Source organism: Oculina patagonica, chromosome 8, assembly GCF_052425735.1.
Source record: "Oculina patagonica isolate OP01 chromosome 8, crgOcupat, whole genome shotgun sequence".
In the NCBI taxonomy this organism is placed as follows: Eukaryota; Metazoa; Cnidaria; class Anthozoa; order Scleractinia; family Oculinidae; genus Oculina; species Oculina patagonica.
This window is the reverse complement of record NC_135765.1, coordinates 6,452,199-6,471,736: the sequence shown is the minus strand read 5'-3', so window position 1 is coordinate 6,471,736 and position 19,538 is coordinate 6,452,199. Positions and strand designations below refer to the sequence as shown.

Here is a 19,538-nt window from a genome sequence, read left to right as displayed (position 1 = left end):
TTAGCTTAAGACGAGTTCGGTGACCCCATTTTGTTATTATTGAGTAATGATCAGCATGCTAAAATACAACTTTTTGCAAAGTTGAAAAAAAACTCCTGGGAGCGGTTTCAGTGCGACCTTAAAAAATTCAGGGAAAGGTTTCCGTTTTTAAACTTTGCAAAAAGTTGTATCTCAACATGGTGATCGCTGTTCAATAATTGAGTGCAGCGAACCCGTTTTTGAGCTGTTAGCACTTTACGCTAAAATTAAGGATGTTTTTAATTTAAGACCCGGTTCAAGACCTGCCCCGCGCGCCCCCTAGCTGGATTTGTTTCTCGGTTGTCCCTGGTTTAAATCCTCAACCCCGCTTTGTATATAGCCAACTGGTCTGCCTCCTGCCAGTTGGGATTTTTAACCTTGTTATGTTCATTTAAAAATATTTGTTTCCTCTGTTTCAGTGGCATGCCTGTAAACTAGCTATCTCGTAGAGATATGAGCTAAGTGCATGACCACTATAAACACCATTTATTTTTTTTTATTTATTTTTTTATTTTTACAGGTTATACTATTGCTATGGTAACCAGTGATGTAAACAAAATAACCACATTTTTTTAATCAATGATTGGGCATTTATTTGCTAGCAGTAACTGATATATATTTGTAGCACTGACCCGTCAAAGTATAAGAGCTGAAAAGTTCTGGAAAATGTTGTCAGCCTCGGTGAGTCCTTAACTTTTTTTGTATGTTCTTTTGTTGTCAATCAACATAATTTTATTTTAGTTAGTTATTCGAAGTGACAACTATTGCCGCAAACTGACGATGACATGTGTTGCTGTCGAAAAAGGTTTTCAAAACTAAAAAACGTTGTAACCGAAAGCCTGCTGCTAGCAAGACCCTTTGAGAAAATTGATGACCTTTTCAAGATTGTACGAACCATGTAGCAAATAAGAAAGAAACACGCTAAGTATTGAAGGGGAGTGACATCTCTCATCAAAAAACTTGAAATTGAGTGTCACCCAATCAAAGAGATATCAATACATTTGCCATGTAAAGCATATTTTGAACCTTTTAAAACTTAGCACGAAAAATAAATTTGCATACTCGTTTTATTTGTATAGGTAATCACATGATTTCGAGTGCAATCATGAGCTATAGGATAAGTCCAGTTTGTTTAAATTAAAAGCCAATATCTTACCACTAAAGTTGTCTTCTCTTCTTCTTTCGGTCCTACTTTCGTTTTCGATCACAACACATGAGTAACCAGGCTTTTATTTAACCGAGAAGACCTGGATGCTAAACTAATTTGCATTTGGAGTTATGGCGAATAATAAAAACACACACTTTACTGTTGCTAGGAGATTATAGTTTTTGGCTAATCACTAAACCGAACAAACAATGGGTATTGTTTTTTAATTTCGTGTTGAGCTCGTAAGATCAATAAGCACTCTCAATCCCCTAGTGAGGTATGAAAAAGGCGACAAACTTGAGCCTTTCCCTACATGTACGGAAAAAGTTTGGCAACCGTACCAGAAATGAATTTTGGTTTATTTTGGAGGTGTTCGCAACTCAACGGCGGAAAAAAAATGTAAATTTCGGATAATTTTGTGGTCGTTGTCGTTATTTTTGAAGGCGTTCGCTATGGAGTAAGCTGGAGTTGTCTTAAATTGCCTAAACAAGCAACGAGTGACTTTTTACCGTTGCGGCAGGCACGGGAAAACACAGGCGTTGAACTCTTTGCGTGTGTTTGTTTGTGTAATCACAACTTACAAATATGAATATTCACTTATTGTTGTTGGAAATATTTACGCTCAGAAAAATCGGCTTTTACGACTGAGTTTTTGAAATAAAAAAAAAATAAAAAAATTTCCGCATAGGGTGAGTTAGCTTTTATGCAGGTTTTTTGACGAATTTAAGCTTGCAAGAGCACTTCTTTGTTTAATGTTTTCGACTTGTATATATAATACAATTATTTGCATGCGGTGTGCAACTTATTATCATCCGAGAAGCCAGTGCTGTTTCTGGAATGTAGCCGATAAAACTTTATTTTCTCCGCTCACTACTTCTCTCAACATTAGAACGACAGTTTATGGGAGTAAAATAAAGAAAAGTAGTAAGAGCGGGCGAGCCTGTATTATTTCAATCTGTTTTAAAGGTGATGTTAATAGTTCTTAACTCCAATTCATAGTCGCAAAATTCAACCATTTATTTAAGCAAGACTCCAACGACTCCGGGTAAACCCATGTTCAAAACATCCCACTCCCTGTGTGACTGAATGGCCACCTTTACATTCCTTATAAGGAAAATGGCCACCTTTGGATCTTACGAGCTTCACACGAAAGAAGGGATTATCTTCCTACCCATGGTATTATACACATAGTCCCAAATGCAAATTAGCTTAGTGATCCACATGTAGGTATACCTACCCCCAAAGGCATGAAGTGGTCAGGGGCACTATAAACTCCAAATGCAAATTAGTTTAGCATCCAGGTCTTCTCGGTTAAATAAAAGCCTGGTAATTCATGTGTTGTGAACGAACACGGAAGTAGGACCGAAAGAAGAAGAGAAGACAATTTTAGTGGTAAGATATTGGCTTTTAATTTAAACAAACTCGACTTATCCTATAGCTCATGGTGCAATTTGTGATAAATAACCACAAGTACATTTTTCAAAGGCTAACAAAATTGCATGAGCCCGTAGGGCGAGTACAATTTGTAGTCTTTGAAAAATTAACGAGTGCTTATTTAACCCAAATTGCACGAGAAAATCATGCGATTACGTATTAATAATATTCATGAAAAAATTGCGAGAAAATAACATGCGCAAATCTCGTACAAAAACAATTTATTCAAACTCGGCACGCGTTCATTCAAAACAAGATCAAACAACGTACAGGTTCCTCAATGTTTTAAAAGTTTTTTAGTTGAAAAATCTGGCTAAATAGTCAAACGAATTGTCTGAATAAAAGATTCTGGGTTTTACCTCTTCCAGAGATTTTCTTTAATAAGCTTCTTCTTGTCGAGCTTTGCTTGAGCGCTTTCAACTCGAAGGCCAACCAAGTGAAGCTGTTTCGCTTTTCATTACAACACTTCCTTGGACGAAACAATTCTCTGTCTCGTACAATAAAAAGCCGATAAGTTCTGTTCTCTAAGTTCAGTGTCTTTGACTTTCAAGCGATGTTAGCATAACTTCGAGGCTATCTGGTCCATAATCTTCGAAAATGTGTTTGTTGTTTTTGAATTCGGCGAATTCAGCGTAAATAAATTTGCTCAAGCAAAGCGTGAAGCTTAGTTGGCTTGTAGTTTCGATTTCGTCGACAATTTCCTTCTTAGGGAACCAGTTATTCCAAAACGAGAACCAAAAACCAGTACTTTTCAGTGCTATGGTATTTAGAGCTGTCTTCTGATCCTCTACTGTGCTCAAAACGCCAGCCATTTTTTTTACTCGCATCTCGAAGCAGATCCAAACTTCGCGCCATTCAAATCGCGTGGAAGCGTTTGATTGGCCCCCTGTGGCTGCCTTTGTTTATTAACCAATCAGGATGCCGCGTTTGTTTCTCTTTTTGCACTGAATTTCCTCATTTCTGCATCGAATTTACTAAAAACTGCATTTCTCGAGAAATTTTTTGATGTATATTATTAATACATAAATGTTCTTAAGGACGCTAACAACAGTTTCCAGCACTTTCCAGTTCTTATAATTTGATGGGTCAGTGCTAGAAATATTTATCAGTTACCGCTACAAAAATGGTATCAAACAAATGCCCAAAAACTGATAAACAAATTGCAGTGATTTACTTGACGTCACTGTTTACCATAGCAACGGTATTTCCTGTTAAAACCATCCTAATTTTCGCTTTAAATGCTTATAACTCAAAAACGAACTATTGAGTAAAAAAAAATCAAGAATATTACAGGTTGTAGAAAACTACTATATAAACTACTTGTCCAAGTCTCGGGTCTGTATGTTATTCCGTGTTCGGGTTATCCGTCAAAATGTTTGACGCAAATTTAGAGAGCACAGTATGGAAACGCCGTGTTGGAGCCCAACTGCTTGGATTCCAACATGGCGGCCGGAAATCAATGAAAACATCTCGCATTAAATTCTGCTACAAAAAGCGGTGAGATCACCCTCATGAAGAACTAAACATTCACATAAACACTTCTCGCTAAACCTCAACTGTTCCGATTGTTAAAAATCACAGCATGAGGCATTTTTTTAAGAAAACGTAACATCCTTCTGACGGCCATCTTTGATCTCGTGTGGCGTGAAACTCCGAAATTCAAAAGCTCTATCTTAAAGACGGCGAATGTTACCGAGCTAAAAACCTTCAACAAGATCTAAATGAAGGACGTCTAATAGCCAGTGAAGGATAAAAACTCAGGGTCTTGCGATTCTGGGTTTTAGCATTTCGATGACGTCACGTGAAAACCAAGAATACCTGCCAAGCCTCACGCCTTCGGCGTGAGTCTCGCGCCTGCGAGTTGAAAACTTCGATCTCACGCCAAATCACGCTTACGAACCAATTTCTCACGCCCAGTTGAAAAATGTGAGTTATTACAAACATAACCGACACACTGTCCAAACAAATGTAAACTCAAACCAATGTGAGAAACGAAACCTCCGTGTAAAATGAGTAAATGACGATACTTTTCCCGAAATCCCAAAGTTTTGACAAGAAAAGCATTGGGAACGAGGTCGTGTTTAGCAAAACACGTCCTGGGACTGGAACTTGGGATACATTCGGAACGTCTTCGGAATACTTTGGACGTCTTCGGAAATCTTCGGACATGGTCGTGTCGACTTCGGAAATCCTGACACTCGCATGATAAAAATCTCACGCCTTTGACCCAGAAAAGGTTGGCAGGTATATGACATCCTAACGCCGTAGATAGGTTTGGTGGACTTAAGGATAAATATACTAAACATATAGCTCCTCAATCATTTTAGAATTGGAGATACGAGTTCCTCTCTCCATCGCCCTCTCAGGTCCCAGTTCTTCTGATAAATTTTAGCAAAATTTAAAAGCAGGTAGAAACTTCAGAATTAAACGAACAAAGTTCATACTTTTTGTGTTACATAAACAGACCTAGAACGGCCTGTAGAAATGTTCAAATTAAAGTAAGCAAAGGTTAGTCAACACCGTTCAGTTTTGAATCTTTCTTTGAATCTTATTTCGTATCTTCGAATGAGAATGAGAAAGAAATTACCCATTTTCGAGTTCCCATACAACACACAACTAAAACGCTAAAAACTATTGGATGCCACAGAGTAATACTCTTACCCTTACCCTACCAAAAACAGCAATAATCTTTTTGGGCCATTAAAAAAGCAACATGCTAGAGCTCTCCGATGTTGTCCATGTACGCCATATCGTCTTGGACAACACAATAACAAGTCATCGTGTTTTTTAGCCACTCTTCGGGTCCGCCTTGAGTTTAACCGCCGTTAAATGGATGAGGTTGACAAAAAGTATACCCCAAATGTTCTAAGCTGTTCTACTGTCTACTGTACGAGAAGAAATATCGAAAACACGAGCAAAACAAATCGACGTCATCTTTAATTTGATGACTCGCAAGGGACTGGGAGCTAGTCCTTCCTAAGGTTGAACAGAAACCGGACTCGAGCAAGTGCCGGAAATCGAGCCAAAGTGGTTGATTATTTCAATATACTGTAACAGCTTTAACAACCATTGCACGATATTTGATATTGAGCAGTGAGATTATGTGGTGTTTTATAAACACTCTCAAAGATAGGGTCAATTGCTCGTTTTGCTTTTCTTTTAGCATATTGCTGGGTGCTTTCTGTTGACGTCAAGTCGTGAAGAATGACTGTTTATTTGTTTGGCTGTTCGCCATTCTTCCTACTCTAAACGAAGTTTACCACTCGCATCCCTGGTGACGCTCTTTGTTTGTCACCTTGATGAACATCACATAGCTATAGTTATCTGTAGTATGGTAAACACCTTTAAACGCTTTTGGTTGCTCTCTGATCTAACGCCCTGATAAAATTTTTTTTGTTTAACATAAAATGGCTGCTTTCTGTTGTATGCATTTTCACCTACGGCGACGTGAACTAAAAAAATAGGTATTCAAGAAATATAGGTATTCAAAACTGAACGGTGTTGACTAACCTTTGCTTACTTTAATTTGAACATTTCTACAGGCCGTTCTAGGTCTGTTTATGTAACACAAAAAGTATGAACTTTGTTCGTTTAATTCTGAAGTTTCTATGTCCACCAAACCTATCTATAGTATTAGTATCGGCTGATCCCCATCTTTGGTTCCCTGCTCGGGTTTCTGAGACAGTGACACTTAAGATACAATGTTTTTGCAAAGTTAAAAAAAAATTCCTCGGAGTGGTTGGTGATACCATTTTTGCAGCGGTAACTGATAAATATTTGTAGAACTGACCCGTCAAAATGTAAGGGCTGGAAATTAAGGTGCTGGAAACTATTGTCAGCCTCCTTAAATCGGGCGAATTTCTAAATTCGAGATAATAGCAGTGAAGTCAGCAACGATCGCCTTGTTACTACCAGAAGTACATAATCTAGAAGTCCACATCTCTAGTAATGGGTCTTGTGCTATCAGATTCGCGTGTAGGCTATTTTTAGATCAGGCCTCGCGCGCGAGACGCGCGAGAAAATTACGTAGACGGCTTTTGCCGCGTAAAAGAAGTTTTTACAGCGCGCCTTTGATTGGTTGAACAAATTTTTGAAGTTGAGCAAGAAGAGCCGAACTGCTGAAAACAAGCGAACGGCACCACGAAATTTCTTACTGTTCAAGTTGTTGTTTACCGGATACAAATCACTGGTCTCTTCTTCTGTCGATGATTACAGCATTGAAGTCGCTAACAACATTGGAGCATCCAGAAGAATGTGTTGTGTTTTGGAGTCAGAGTAGAGTCGGCAGCGAGCGTAAAAGAAACTGACAGCTTCGACCGGCTCAAATTCAAAATGTAAAGACACTTCAGATAAATGGAACTCAAGAGAAAAAGACGGCTATTACATATTGGAGATGCCTTTTTACATCTTGGTACAGGTTTATTGCTATTGTAAAAAGTCCGGCTGTCTCTGAAGTGGTTAAAATCGAGCGCGACGACTGTAAGATACGCTGAAAGTGCGAACACCAGCCGGGATCCATGCAAGTGACAACAACTTTCTGCTTCACGATCAAGCCCTTTTTCGAAGCCTAAAAGGACAGGACGGCTATACACAAGAGAAAGAAAAATTTTGGTGACTATTTTCTGTAGTTCTAAAGGTGTCTTTGGAGTCCTTATGCGTGCAGAGCGGTGAAAGCACAATATTTCTAGACCTGAACTCAAACAATTGCAAGGGAAGCCCGAGTACCGCATTTTAGAAATGCATGCCGCCCGCCTTTCGGATTCAGAAAATGGAGGTTCTTTTTGAGAAGTAAATCTGAGAACTTTAATTTAAGGTAATGTACTTGTTTATATATAAATGAAAATACGAGTTAAATTCACTGAACGATCATGTTTTCATTGATTTTTTTTTTTTTTTGTATTTTTTTTTTTTAGAAATTACAGTGACAATAATACATACAAGAACCTAATTACAATACTACAGACACAAACGAATTACAATATTGAACAAGCCTTGCACAATGTTTTCATTGATGTTTTTCCAATATACCTTAAAGGGTACAGTTAGTTGGCGCCGCAAATATATAAATTATAACTTTTCTATTTGTTGTTCAGTAATTAAATACGACGAAACTTTATACTTCCCATATAAAAGTTGAAGGTACTTATGTTCATAACTCTCTCGTTAAAATACAAATATTTCGCTTGTTTGTTTTGGGAGCTCGCTTATGGAAACCGGCGACCGGTTGCCTTTTCACTTGCCTACAAACTTCAAATTTCAACACTGTCAGACGGTTATAAATTAAAATCAATATTTAAGAGTAATACGACTGTCAAAACGCTAGAGTTAAAAATAATGGCCAATGAAAATAATGTGTTTTCAATTATTGTATCGCTCACTTTCCGAAAATATTCCCAAACAATTTTCAGTTAGCAATTTTAATATCGAAATTCAGAAAACGAGTATTCCAACAAGCTTCAAGTCGTGGTTGTTTTTGTAGCTCAGGAGCAAGACAATATTATTTTGTTGAAGTAAAGACGTTCAGCAAAGCGAAACATGCTTTCTTTAACCAAAAACTAAATATTTTATTCTACGAAAGGTTTCGTTTTCTATGGTTTTTGTTCCCCCTTCGAGCGCGCATTATTTGCCTGTGTAATATTAAATTCAAGGAGTTTATCACTGTATTGAAACGGAAAGCAACTTTTTCCATCACTGGTTATCATCGGATGTTTTTCCATCACAGATCTCATAAAATATAATAAGATCGATGCTTCCCCTTTATTTCGGAGTATTTTATGAATTTGTTTTTAGTTTTAATTTGTTTTCTGAGTGAAATGTTTGTTGGCAAGGTCACACGGCATTTTCTCGCGCGTCTCGCGCGTCTCCCGCGCAAGGATGTTCTAAAAATAGCACACACGCGAATCCGATAGCACGCGCCTCAATGCTAGATGAGGACTTCTAGATTATGTACTTCTGTTACTACTAATTCTTGATTTACTTCAAGTTGCCTTATCAGGCGCGGATCCAGAAAAAAATGCTGACCGTTTTCCAATAACACGAACGTACAGTAGCGCCGAAGGAGCGAGCCTGGGAGCATGCTCGATATTGACCAGTACCATTTCCCTGGAAGCTTAAAAGTCGCGTTTTTGATCTTGAAACTTAGAAATTTTCTTTAACTCCAAAAATATATAATCGTTTAAAAATCTGACCGATTTCCGTAATACGGTGGAGCCGGTCTTATGAGAACTGGAGGAAGTAAAGAGCTGCAATCACAACTTGTAGCAAACGCTTCGATAGCGAATGTATAACACCACAATCCATCAATTTGTTCGAGAAAATACTCGAATTACTATACAGTGTAAATATACGAAATCGAAAGAGTTGCGGTGAGATGTTAAAAAGATAGTGGGTGTATAATTTTCAATTTAAATAAAAATAAATATGATTTAAAAATGCATGTTCTCGCAAAATAAATGATAAAACCAATCGACGCAGGTAATTAAAATAAATACAATGTGTGGTGCATAACAAGGAAAAGAAATTCCGACACGGCGAAACTAAATACAACTCCTACACAACAAACAAGAAACAGCAGATAACAGGCCGGATAGAACGTAAATAACTAGGTGCTGTTATGTAACTTCAAGAAGTATTTATATTGAAATTTCGTTGAAATTCTAGAAATTTGTAATCACAACAAACAATAACATTATTAATGATTAACTATACTAATGTTGTAATGTTGTTCTTCCAGTAACATGACATCTTGCTTCTCTGTTATCCTTCCGGAAAAGTTTTCTGTCCTACATTCCGGTAGAAATAACTCTGTATTGGTTACTTAATGGTAACTTTTCATAATTGCACTCACTAGAGTAGAGTTGTCAACTTCCAGCACCTCATCCTGTCCAAAGCTAAGTGTCTAAAAAAAAAGCTTATTAATTGTCATACTCAGTAATTTTCGAGCTATATTATAGAATCGCGGACACGGTATCTCACCGATTTCGCTGAAATTTGGCATGCAGTTTTGTTTTAGGGTCCTAACTACCAAATAAACATTAAAAAGTTTCAATTCCTTTTACTTTAGGAATTCCCGAGAAGGCCGATTTGAAGTGACCTTGGCGGCCAGCCAAAATGGCGGATCGAAGGCGTTCTTGTTGCTTCAATACTCAGGCCGCCATCGCAGTTTCTCAATTATTCTTGTTATAGATATAAAGAACTATCTTTCCTCTTTACATTAATCAATATATATCTGGGAAATGTTAAGTTCAAAAAAATAACGGCCAAAAAATTCGAAGGTATATTCGCGTCGCTTTGATAAGCCGCGAATTTACTACAAAATGAAAGGCTTATATCTCCACTGTTATCTCGATTAAGAAGTAGCCATTTACTCTGAACAAAGCTTGTTCATTGATGAATTGATTTCATTATTAAAAAAATTGGGGAAATATAACACTCTTGATAAAAAAATTATTGAATCAGCTGTAGTTTAGCCATTTCGGCGGACCGGCTCGTCAAACCTTTCTTATTTCATTAGAAGTCAAACCTTAATTATGCCGCCAGAATTAAACTTTCGCATTTGTTAATGGCTTAAATGATACAAATTGCCTGCTTTTACATCATTATTAAGCCACTTTTAGCAAAATTTTAATGTAGGTCATTTAGTTTGTTTTTGAATTGTAAACACTCTTTGGCCGCCGTCACGCTAATATTCAAATTTTCGCATCTATATTTTCAAATTACCCGAGTGACCTATTAAAAGGGGCCACTCTATATGGAAAATAAAAGCGTATTTTAAATTTAAGACTATCGAAATTGACTGTAGCTAAACACTACCGTGAGAATACTGACCAGAGACAATTTAGACCTCTCTTGTCAACAACGAACTTTTGTCACGCGGTCTTAACAAAAATGCAAATATTAAGAACAGAAAACATTTTCAAGCCCCTGATTAACTGATTTAGGCTCTAAAATTCCCCATACTCTTGATGGAATATTAAAATCGCCTACCTGTTGGCGTGAAAAAGATGTAAATCGCCAGATAATATATACGTTATGAACGATGAACGTCGAAGAGAAAGCCGAGCTTGATTGACAAACTCATCTGAAATGGACAACCTTTTTCGTTCGCCCGCATTCGCTAATTAGGTTTATTCACTTCAAGTCTGACATCGAAATGAAGTCGATTGTGCGTGAAGAGGAGATAATTTCCAATTCCGTGTTATGATCTATGGTGAGTGGTTTTATCTTACTTCTTTCTATATTTCTTTTGCAATGTCTCCTTTGCCTACATTGTAAATCTCAAAAAGTTTTCTTTTTAAAAGGAAACAAAAACCCAAATTTGGGCTCGATTTCTGCCGATACAATAAAGTCGTACTTATTGATTAATATATTTGCGTTGTTAATCAATTTCCAGTTCTGAATGGCTTTTCTTTGAGTGAAAGACGAAGTAACAATGGTCAGGTGTGGGTTTTCAAGGTTTGTCACTGACTGCTGCGGGCAAACTTTAGCATCGAGTGAATGTGTTTCGCTCTCACAGTGCACCAGAGACATAAAACCTCACCTAAAGGGTTTCAACGTTTATGATGCTTCAATAAAGAACGAATCCCAGTTACTTTTGGCCAGGGCAGGTACTGATTCAAATCTCCTTGATCTACTTTGTTTTAGTTTTTATGTTCCTCCCGCCTTTTAATACATACCGTGTTTTCAAGAAAAAGCCAGTGTCTTAAAATATTTTTTTTGGAGGGGGGGGGGGGGGGGGGTTAAGCGGTCTGAGCTGACGAGCGGACTTGAAGTAAATACGTACCAGTGATTAACCCAGATCTTAAGTAATCACCACGCCCTCCAGTCTAACCCGAGAAAACTAGTGAACCTTATAACCAACTATTTGTATTCCTTCTGTTCTTTGTTGTCATAGTGGCTCAAATATTGAAACTACGTTTATTGGTATGCTCTTTACAGGATTTTTCAACGTTACCCCAGAAGCACAGAATATTACAATATGCCCACGGCATCGTGATGTCTACGGGACAAGATGGATATGTGGCAAAAAAAGATGCGTCATGCCACGACAGTTTAGTGGTCATAGCAGCAGGCTACCACCAAGGGGGGACCGGGGACTCTCTTTTTCTCAAGCCGAAGCTCTTTATACTAAGCTAGGAATATTCAGTGCCATTGGCATGCGTAAGTGTCACCAACACTTTAGGTGTACATAACAGATCACAAGTATGCACAAATAAGGACTATGGACGTTCTTTGAATGCGTAGAAAAACTATTCTATACTATGTTAAGGGCCCTTAGCTTACTCTACATATGACAGCCAATGTTGGCTGTGACATCTGTGACGTCATCGCAGCCGCCGTCCAGTAAAAATATCATCTGACAGCTCCGAAGACAGGAAATAAAACATCTTTCAAATTTCTGGAAAACCTCAACTGGGTTGACATCCCCTTCCCTGTACGCCCGAGGGAATAATTCGGGTACAATGATTATTAGTATAATTTTGGTCAAACGGGGTCGGAGTCGCAAAGAAGTAAAAAAAATTGCGTCTACCTGCGAAGGCTTGCAGTCATTTTCTTTGATTTTCGCCAAATAAGCATGCAAAGTGGCGCAAGTTTTTCAATGATTGGCCAACCAACATTAGACAACACAAGGCCTGCTGTTTAGTTTTGGCATTGTGCACTTTGGTCACCTAACGCAATTCTGTCTGTAAGTTTAATTTGCGACTACTTACGCTCTGTTTAAAGTTGCTGCACATTTAACCTCGACTCGACATTTTTGTTGCATTGGTTTAACAAAATAAATTGTGACTTAAAAATAAAACTTAAGGTAAAAGCTGTTAAAAATTGATTCTAAACGTTTTCGATCTGTTCGATCATCATCAGAGTGATTCGAAAACGTTTAGAATCAATTTTTAACAGCTTTTACCTTAAGTTTTATTTTTAACCTTTTATCGGCGAAATGTATATAAATTGTGACTTGATTGTACACATTTAACAGCATTTTAGCGCAATTAGTTACTTTCAGTATAACCGAGGGAAAGTTTAGTTTTCTCTTTAAATGCAATACATTTTCTGTATGTCGTCAAACTGTGCTTTTGTTATTTAGCCTTTTTGTAAAATTTTGGTATTTGTTCTTTTGTGTTCATAGTCGTCTTACAAAACTTTTCAATTCTTACTTTTTAGCTATTTGCCGAGAATGCAGAAAGAAAGTGAAAGATATTTCTCTTGAGATAACAAGCAGCAATCACGAGAAAAAAGGGGCCATTGCAACAGGTTCAAAAGACGAAAACAGAGGATTAATAGCAAAGATAAAGGAAAGGCAACTAGAGCATGGAATTGATAAAGAAAGCGATGATAGGGGGAGCACTGACCAGTGTGTTGTCAGTGTTAATTATGGTGGTGATGGGGAGTGTATTCGTAGTGGTGATGTAGTGTGTGGAAGGGGCATTGATGAAGATGGCAGTGTTGGTGAAGCTGTTGGGGATGATGACGATGATGATGATGAAAATGCTGGTGGTGCTGGTGTTGATAATGGTGACGATGGTGCCATCGTTAGTGAAATTGGTATTGATATAAGTGAAGGTGTTAGTTATGATTATGGCGACGGTGTTGGTGGTGAACTTGCGGTTGGTGGTGATTTTGATTATGGTGGTAGTGGCGGTGATAGCAATAAAGCGGAGGTAGAAGTGGATAGTGATGTTAACAACGACGATGTCCACAGTGGAGGTGACGATGATAAAATTGGTCTTAGTGCTTGTCAGTCTCACGGCAGTGATGGTGATGGTGATGGGGGAGCTGACAAATTTGACAGTGATCATGACACGTCGGTGGACTATACTGTGGAAACAACTTTTGTGAGTACTGAAACGTTTCTTTGTTCATGCAGTAGTTATGATTATTACTTTGGCATGACACGGATAATACTGAATCTCAATATCGAAAGATTTGCACAACAAGATTTTTTTTAAAATCGCCCCGTCGTTTTGTATTGCAAACGAGCATAACGAAAACAATTGGTCATTGATTGTATTTTAACTACATGAACACAGAAAAAATCTCATACAGCTGTTATTAGCAAGTAGTCGTTATTTCTTTTAAGGTATCACAGGAGGGAAATTGGTGTTTGCGTTCCAAGTGAAATTGTGTGCAATCATAAAGCTTATACAATATAGAGACTTGGATTTTGTTTTGATCATCAAGTCCATAATAAGCAACATCAGCATTTTGTTTGCAATTATGATGTTGCGCAACATTAGATTTATTTGCGAAAACGTTTACTTGAGCACCTTAACGTTTATGTGGAAATTGATCTAAATATATTGGTCTAAAAAGGTGTTTTGGATTTTTCTTTTCTTGCTTCATTAATTTTTTTATAAATTTTCTAACTTAAAAAATGGTGGTTTTAGGGCTTCTTAATGATCAAAACAAAGTCCAAAGTTGCAATCTTTATTTAATAGACTTTCAGAAAATATATACTTTATTGGCGTTAATATTGATGGTTTGCAATATCACTTGAAACGCAAACGCCAATTTTCCTTCCGTAATGCTCTAAAACTAACTAACGCATGCGTTTATTTTTTCTTATACAGGTTTTTTCACCTGAGGAAACAGAGCGCGTAACCAGCACAGTGCGTGATACAAAAGAACGAAAAAGTGTGATGGCAGACATAGAGAGGGATCATGTTGTTAGCTTCAGAAAACAAGAGCTAAATGATTTCCTTACAAAATGCGGAGTTTCCTCCGTCAGGGATGTAGACATGGGGTTGCCGACTGCCACAGAACGCACCAGAAGAAGAAACATTTCGGAAGCTAGTGAAGTAATGGTCACAATTTTGCAGACTTTGTCTCCAAGCCACCCTGGTGAATTATGGAAAATCTTAAAGGACGCAGGTACAATAGATGAAAAACTGCATGTTTGCTATAGCGCAAAAGGAAACGAAAGCGACATGAAATATCTCATTGCTTTATCTGAAACTTACAACAACGCTTCAAGTGGAAACGCGAGGAAGCAAATTCTCTCCATCATGGCTGATCTAGCAACATTGGAGGAAATCCGCCAGTTCATACCGGGGTTAACCAAATACATGTTTTGCGAGGCTCGGATGCATCTCTTACTTTCCGGACGTGGGGCGCCTGTGGTATCCAATTCAGGGCCCCGGTGCAAAATTGATCTAAAGAAACTGGATCATTTTCTAAGCTTCATAACGAGTCCTTACGTTATACAAGATTTGCCATTTGGTGAAAAGTTTCTGAAACTGTCATCTGGAGAAGTGGTGCAGACGCCAAATGTTATCAGAGTGTCGTTTAACGAGCGCATTATTAATCAATATCTGCAGTGTTGCAAAGAGAGCGGGCGAGACCCACTTAGTAGGAGCACACTAAGGAGAATTTTAACAGCATGTCGTGCATCGACCAGAAAGTCTCTCCAAGGCCTTGATTACTTTGTGTCTGAGGGTAGTAAGGCCTTCGATGACCTACATGAACTGATCAACAAACTTGCGGGCTGTGGTCTTGAGATTAAAGCAATCCAAAATATCCAGATGAAGTTAAAGGAAGGAAAGAGTTATCTCAAAATTGACTTCAAAGTAAGTGTTTATTTCGCATGATTTCATTTTTAAGGCGTTGAGATCCGTTGTTTAGTGAGGCAATGAATGTAGCAAATTTTAAACCAAATTATGGGTAGCGAGTTTCTTTTTGGGCCTAGTGAATAAACTCACAAGCACGTATGAACTAAGTTCCCGATTCCCTCTATAGCGCGCGCCTGCAGGGAATCACGGTAGATGTATTTATCAAACCATGCGCGAGACTCAGCAACGATGCACGCTGCTGAGTCTCGCGCATGGTTTGATGAATACAACTACCGTGATTCCCTGCAGGCGCGCGCTATAGAGGGAATCCGCTATTGGATATTGTAAATGGACCTTGTGACGTTGAAGAGTTCAACACAGTCAAATTACTGAAGTAAACTTTGAGAGAAATTGCACTTATAGAAGGTGGGCAGTGAATGAACCAAAAAAAATCACTCGTATGGAAATCACATATATGTATAGCAATATAGTGATTGCGTTAGGTCAATAACTCGACTGAAACACATGCCATGGAATTTGGTGCAGGAACTCACCTAGTTTACGAATAAAAAAATAGGCGGCCATTTTATAGCATAAAAAAAAATGTTTAAACTGTGTTTAAAAAATGTCATACCGTTGGGTAGTTTACTCACAGGGGGCCCAGACAAACTGTTTGTTTATGGACTGTGCACATTTACATTTTTATAGAGAATGTATGGAATTTACCGAATGGTTTGTAGAATTGCGTGTAATGGCGCAAAACATGAACAAATTTGTGCTGAATAAATGTAAAGTTTTCCTACCTTTTGTGTCGTGTTGTTTTTTCGGCTCGAAATGGCGAATTTGAGTCGATTGAAGGATATTTTGCTTTCGCTGTTTACTATACATCTAATTATATGGAAAGGGTGGAAACTCCAACAGCTCCAAAGTAGAACACTTCCAGCGCCGAGCCGATTTTCGTCCTGATAATCCCATCGCACAGCTTTCAAACTAAGCACCAGAAAAGAGGAATGCTTGACGAATCTTCTCGTATCATTTGATCAAAAATTTATCCAAACGGTCAGGAACAAGCCCTCAAACGAAATCGGGTATCCAAAATTTTTTAGCCGTCCGAATGCGTAGCACCAATTTGTTGTGCCGAAGGGAAACGCTATTCCCCAGCCTCTTTGTGATTGGATACAATTGAACAATGGTCGTTCAAGATTTTGTTTCGTGGATAGGGAGGCAAAGGCAAAACAAATACTCAGTAGTATAGGGAGTGATGTCAATGGTGCTACACAACCTTAGGACCCTCGCGCAAAATAATGGCAATGCCGAAAGCGACGCATTATCATTTAAATATGCGTCGTTGTAACTTGCATGCGGCAAAGTGATTATGAAATATTCTAATGACTTAAGAAACGAGAAAGTATCCGTACATCAAGTCGGTATGAGCTGTCATTTTTAAAGCAAGCTAGCTTCAAATAAAAGACAGCGTTCATTTTTCAACAAAAAAATATTTTACAGTCATAGCGAAAAAAATATCAGACTTGAATCATCTCACCTAGTTGTTTTACAGAGGTTGCAAAATAATACACCAACGTGGGAAACTCTCGTGCAGAGCCGTTTGTTATGCTTATTTATTTATTTATTTATTTATTTATTTATTTATTTATTTATTTATTTATTTAGCTTTTTGTTTTCTAACGTCTCTCTTGTATTGATGAGCAACATATCGGGAAAACCCCGCTGGAACTGAAACTCCGAATTGGCGAAAGTTTTTTTTTTTTTTTTCTTTTCCGTAAAATTGTGATGACCTACATTTTCTACGGCTACGAAAGTCGTGTGATGGAGTTCGCGGGGTTTTCCCAATAATTTTTACCTTTACATAAGAATTGCAAATCACAACAACGGGTTTTGCACGAGAGTTTCCCACGTTGGTGTATTATTTTGCAACCTCTGTAAAACAACTAGGTGAGATGATTCAAGTCTGATATTTTTTTCGCTATGACTGTAAAATATTTTTTTGTTGAAAAATGAACGCTGTCTTTTATTTGAAGCTAGCTTGCTTTAAAAATGACAGCTCATACCGACTTGATGTACGGATACTTTCTCGTTTCTTAAGTCATTAGAATATTTCATAATCACTTTGCCGCATGCAAGTTACAACGACGCATATTTAAATGATAATGCGTCGCTTTCGGCATTGCCATTATTTTGCGCGAGGGTCCTAAGGTTGTGTAGCACCATTGACATCACTCCCTATACTACTGAGTATTTGTTTTGCCTTTGCCTCCCTATCCACGAAACAAAATCTTGAACGACCATTGTTCAATTGTATCCAATCACAAAGAGGCTGGGGAATAGCGTTTCCCTTCGGCACAACAAATTGGTGCTACGCATTCGGACGGCTAAAAAATTTTGGATACCCGATTTCGTTTGAGGGCTTGTTCCTGACCGTTTGGATAAATTTTTGATCAAATGATACGAGAAGATTCGTCAAGCATTCCTCTTTTCTGGTGCTTAGTTTGAAAGCTGTGCGATGGGATTATCAGGACGAAAATCGGCTCGGCGCTGGAAGTGTTCTACTTTGGAGCTGTTGGAGTTTCCACCCTTTCCATATAATTAGATGTATAGTAAACAGCGAAAGCAAAATATCCTTCAATCGACTCAAATTCGCCATTTCGAGCCGAAAAAACAACACGACACAAAAGGTAGGAAAACTTTACATTTATTCAGCACAAATTTGTTCATGTTTTGCGCCATTACACGCAATTCTACAAACCATTCGGTAAATTCCATACATTCTCTATAAAAATGTAAATGTGCACAGTCCATAAACAAACAGTTTGTCTGGGCCCCCTGTGGAGATACAGTCTATTGTTGACACTGTCAGTAATTTGCATATTCGTGAGAAACAACGTTCGGCGTTTCAGGAAAATTTAAAATGCGTCTGATAAAAATTTTCGTGGCAATTTGAAGGGCTTTTATGAAATGCTAACATTGCCAAGTTATTTTTCTCAGCAAATATCGAAATTGACTTTTGTATGGAATAGAAGCTGTGATAACCGAGCGACAACAATCCTCGTGAGCGAGACTGTCAATGATGTTCAACAACGCAGTCTAAACAACAACTTATAATGCCCACATTAAAATTTGAAACGCACAGAAAATCGATATGTATGAGTAACAAAGCTGGTATTTGTTCAAGATAAGAAAAACTACATACATATTGCTTTATATAAACAACAGAAAAGAACATAGTATTTTTTGGTATTTTGTTTTCAACGAGCTGGTCCACCGAGATGGCTAAACTACAACTGATTCAATAATTTTTTTATCAAGAGCGTTATATTTCCCCAATTTTTTTATTGATGAAATCAATTCATCAATGAACAAGCTTTGTTCAGAGTAAATGGCTACTTCTTAATCGAGATAACAGTGGAGATATAAGCCTTTCATTTTGTAGTAAATTCGCGGCTTAACAAAGCGACGCGAATATACCTTCGAATTTTTTGGCCGTTATTTTTTTGAACTTAACATTTCCCAGATATATATTGATTAATGTAAAGAGGAAAGATAGTTCTTTATATCTATAACAAGAATAATTGAGAAACTGCGATGGCGGCCTGAGTATTGAAGCAACAAGAACGCCTTCGATCCGCCATTTTGGCTGGCCGCCAAGGTCACTTCAAATCGGCCTTCTCGGGAATTCCTAAAGTAAAAGGAATTGAAACTTTTTAATGTTTATTTGGTAGTTAGGACCCTAAAACAAAACTGCATGCCAAGTTTCAGCGAAATCGGTGAGATACCGTGTCCGACCAAAGTTTGAATCTTATGGATTATCACAATTAACACTTAGATCCACGCAGTGATTAAGGTGGTTTCTCAGTTTTGTATTGCACATCCTTGCTGGTCGGGACACACTAGGCGACGAGTCGCTGCAAAATGTTGCGGGGGCAAGTTCCTGCAACATGTAGCCGCGTGTGACATGGTGCATTTTTGCGACAATCTTTGTCGCTGCGACAGAATTTTGTCGCTGCGACTTGTCGCACGAATTCAAACTGGTTTGAATTCGTGCGACTGATCGCAGCGACAAAATGAGCGAAAGCAGCGTTGTTGTAGCTTGTGCACACTTCTGCGACAAGTCGCTGCGACAAAATATAACTTAACCAATGAGAGAGCGTCATGTATTGTCGCCATATTGAATTGGAAAACTAGTTCACAATCCCACTCTTCCAAATTTGCTGCGTGTGTACCGACTACCGAGCAAGTGCCTTGTTGCAGCGACTTGTTTTGAAGCAGTACACACGGAGCGACTTGTCACAGAAACCTGTCGCTACGACTTGTCGCCTAGCGTGGCGTGATTAGCGTGCGTAATGGCGGCGTTTTCTATAATACTTTTGATACATAAT

At 38.1% G+C, this 19,538-nt stretch overlaps 2 protein-coding genes across 2 annotated transcripts in view; both read right to left on the bottom strand.

Moving 5' to 3' along the window:
• LOC144662989 (uncharacterized) overlaps positions 1–19,538 on the bottom strand; it is a 220,762-nt gene that overhangs the window by 92,354 nt on the left and 108,870 nt on the right. The window lies entirely within an intron of this gene.
• LOC144664122 (uncharacterized) overlaps positions 1–19,538 on the bottom strand; it is a 152,936-nt gene that overhangs the window by 92,354 nt on the left and 41,044 nt on the right. Inside the window, exon 9 of the mRNA XM_078525249.1 lies at positions 9,447–9,497. Within this exon, the coding sequence (XP_078381375.1) occupies positions 9,447–9,497 (51 nt within the window). The remainder of the gene's footprint in view (positions 1–9,446; positions 9,498–19,538) is intronic.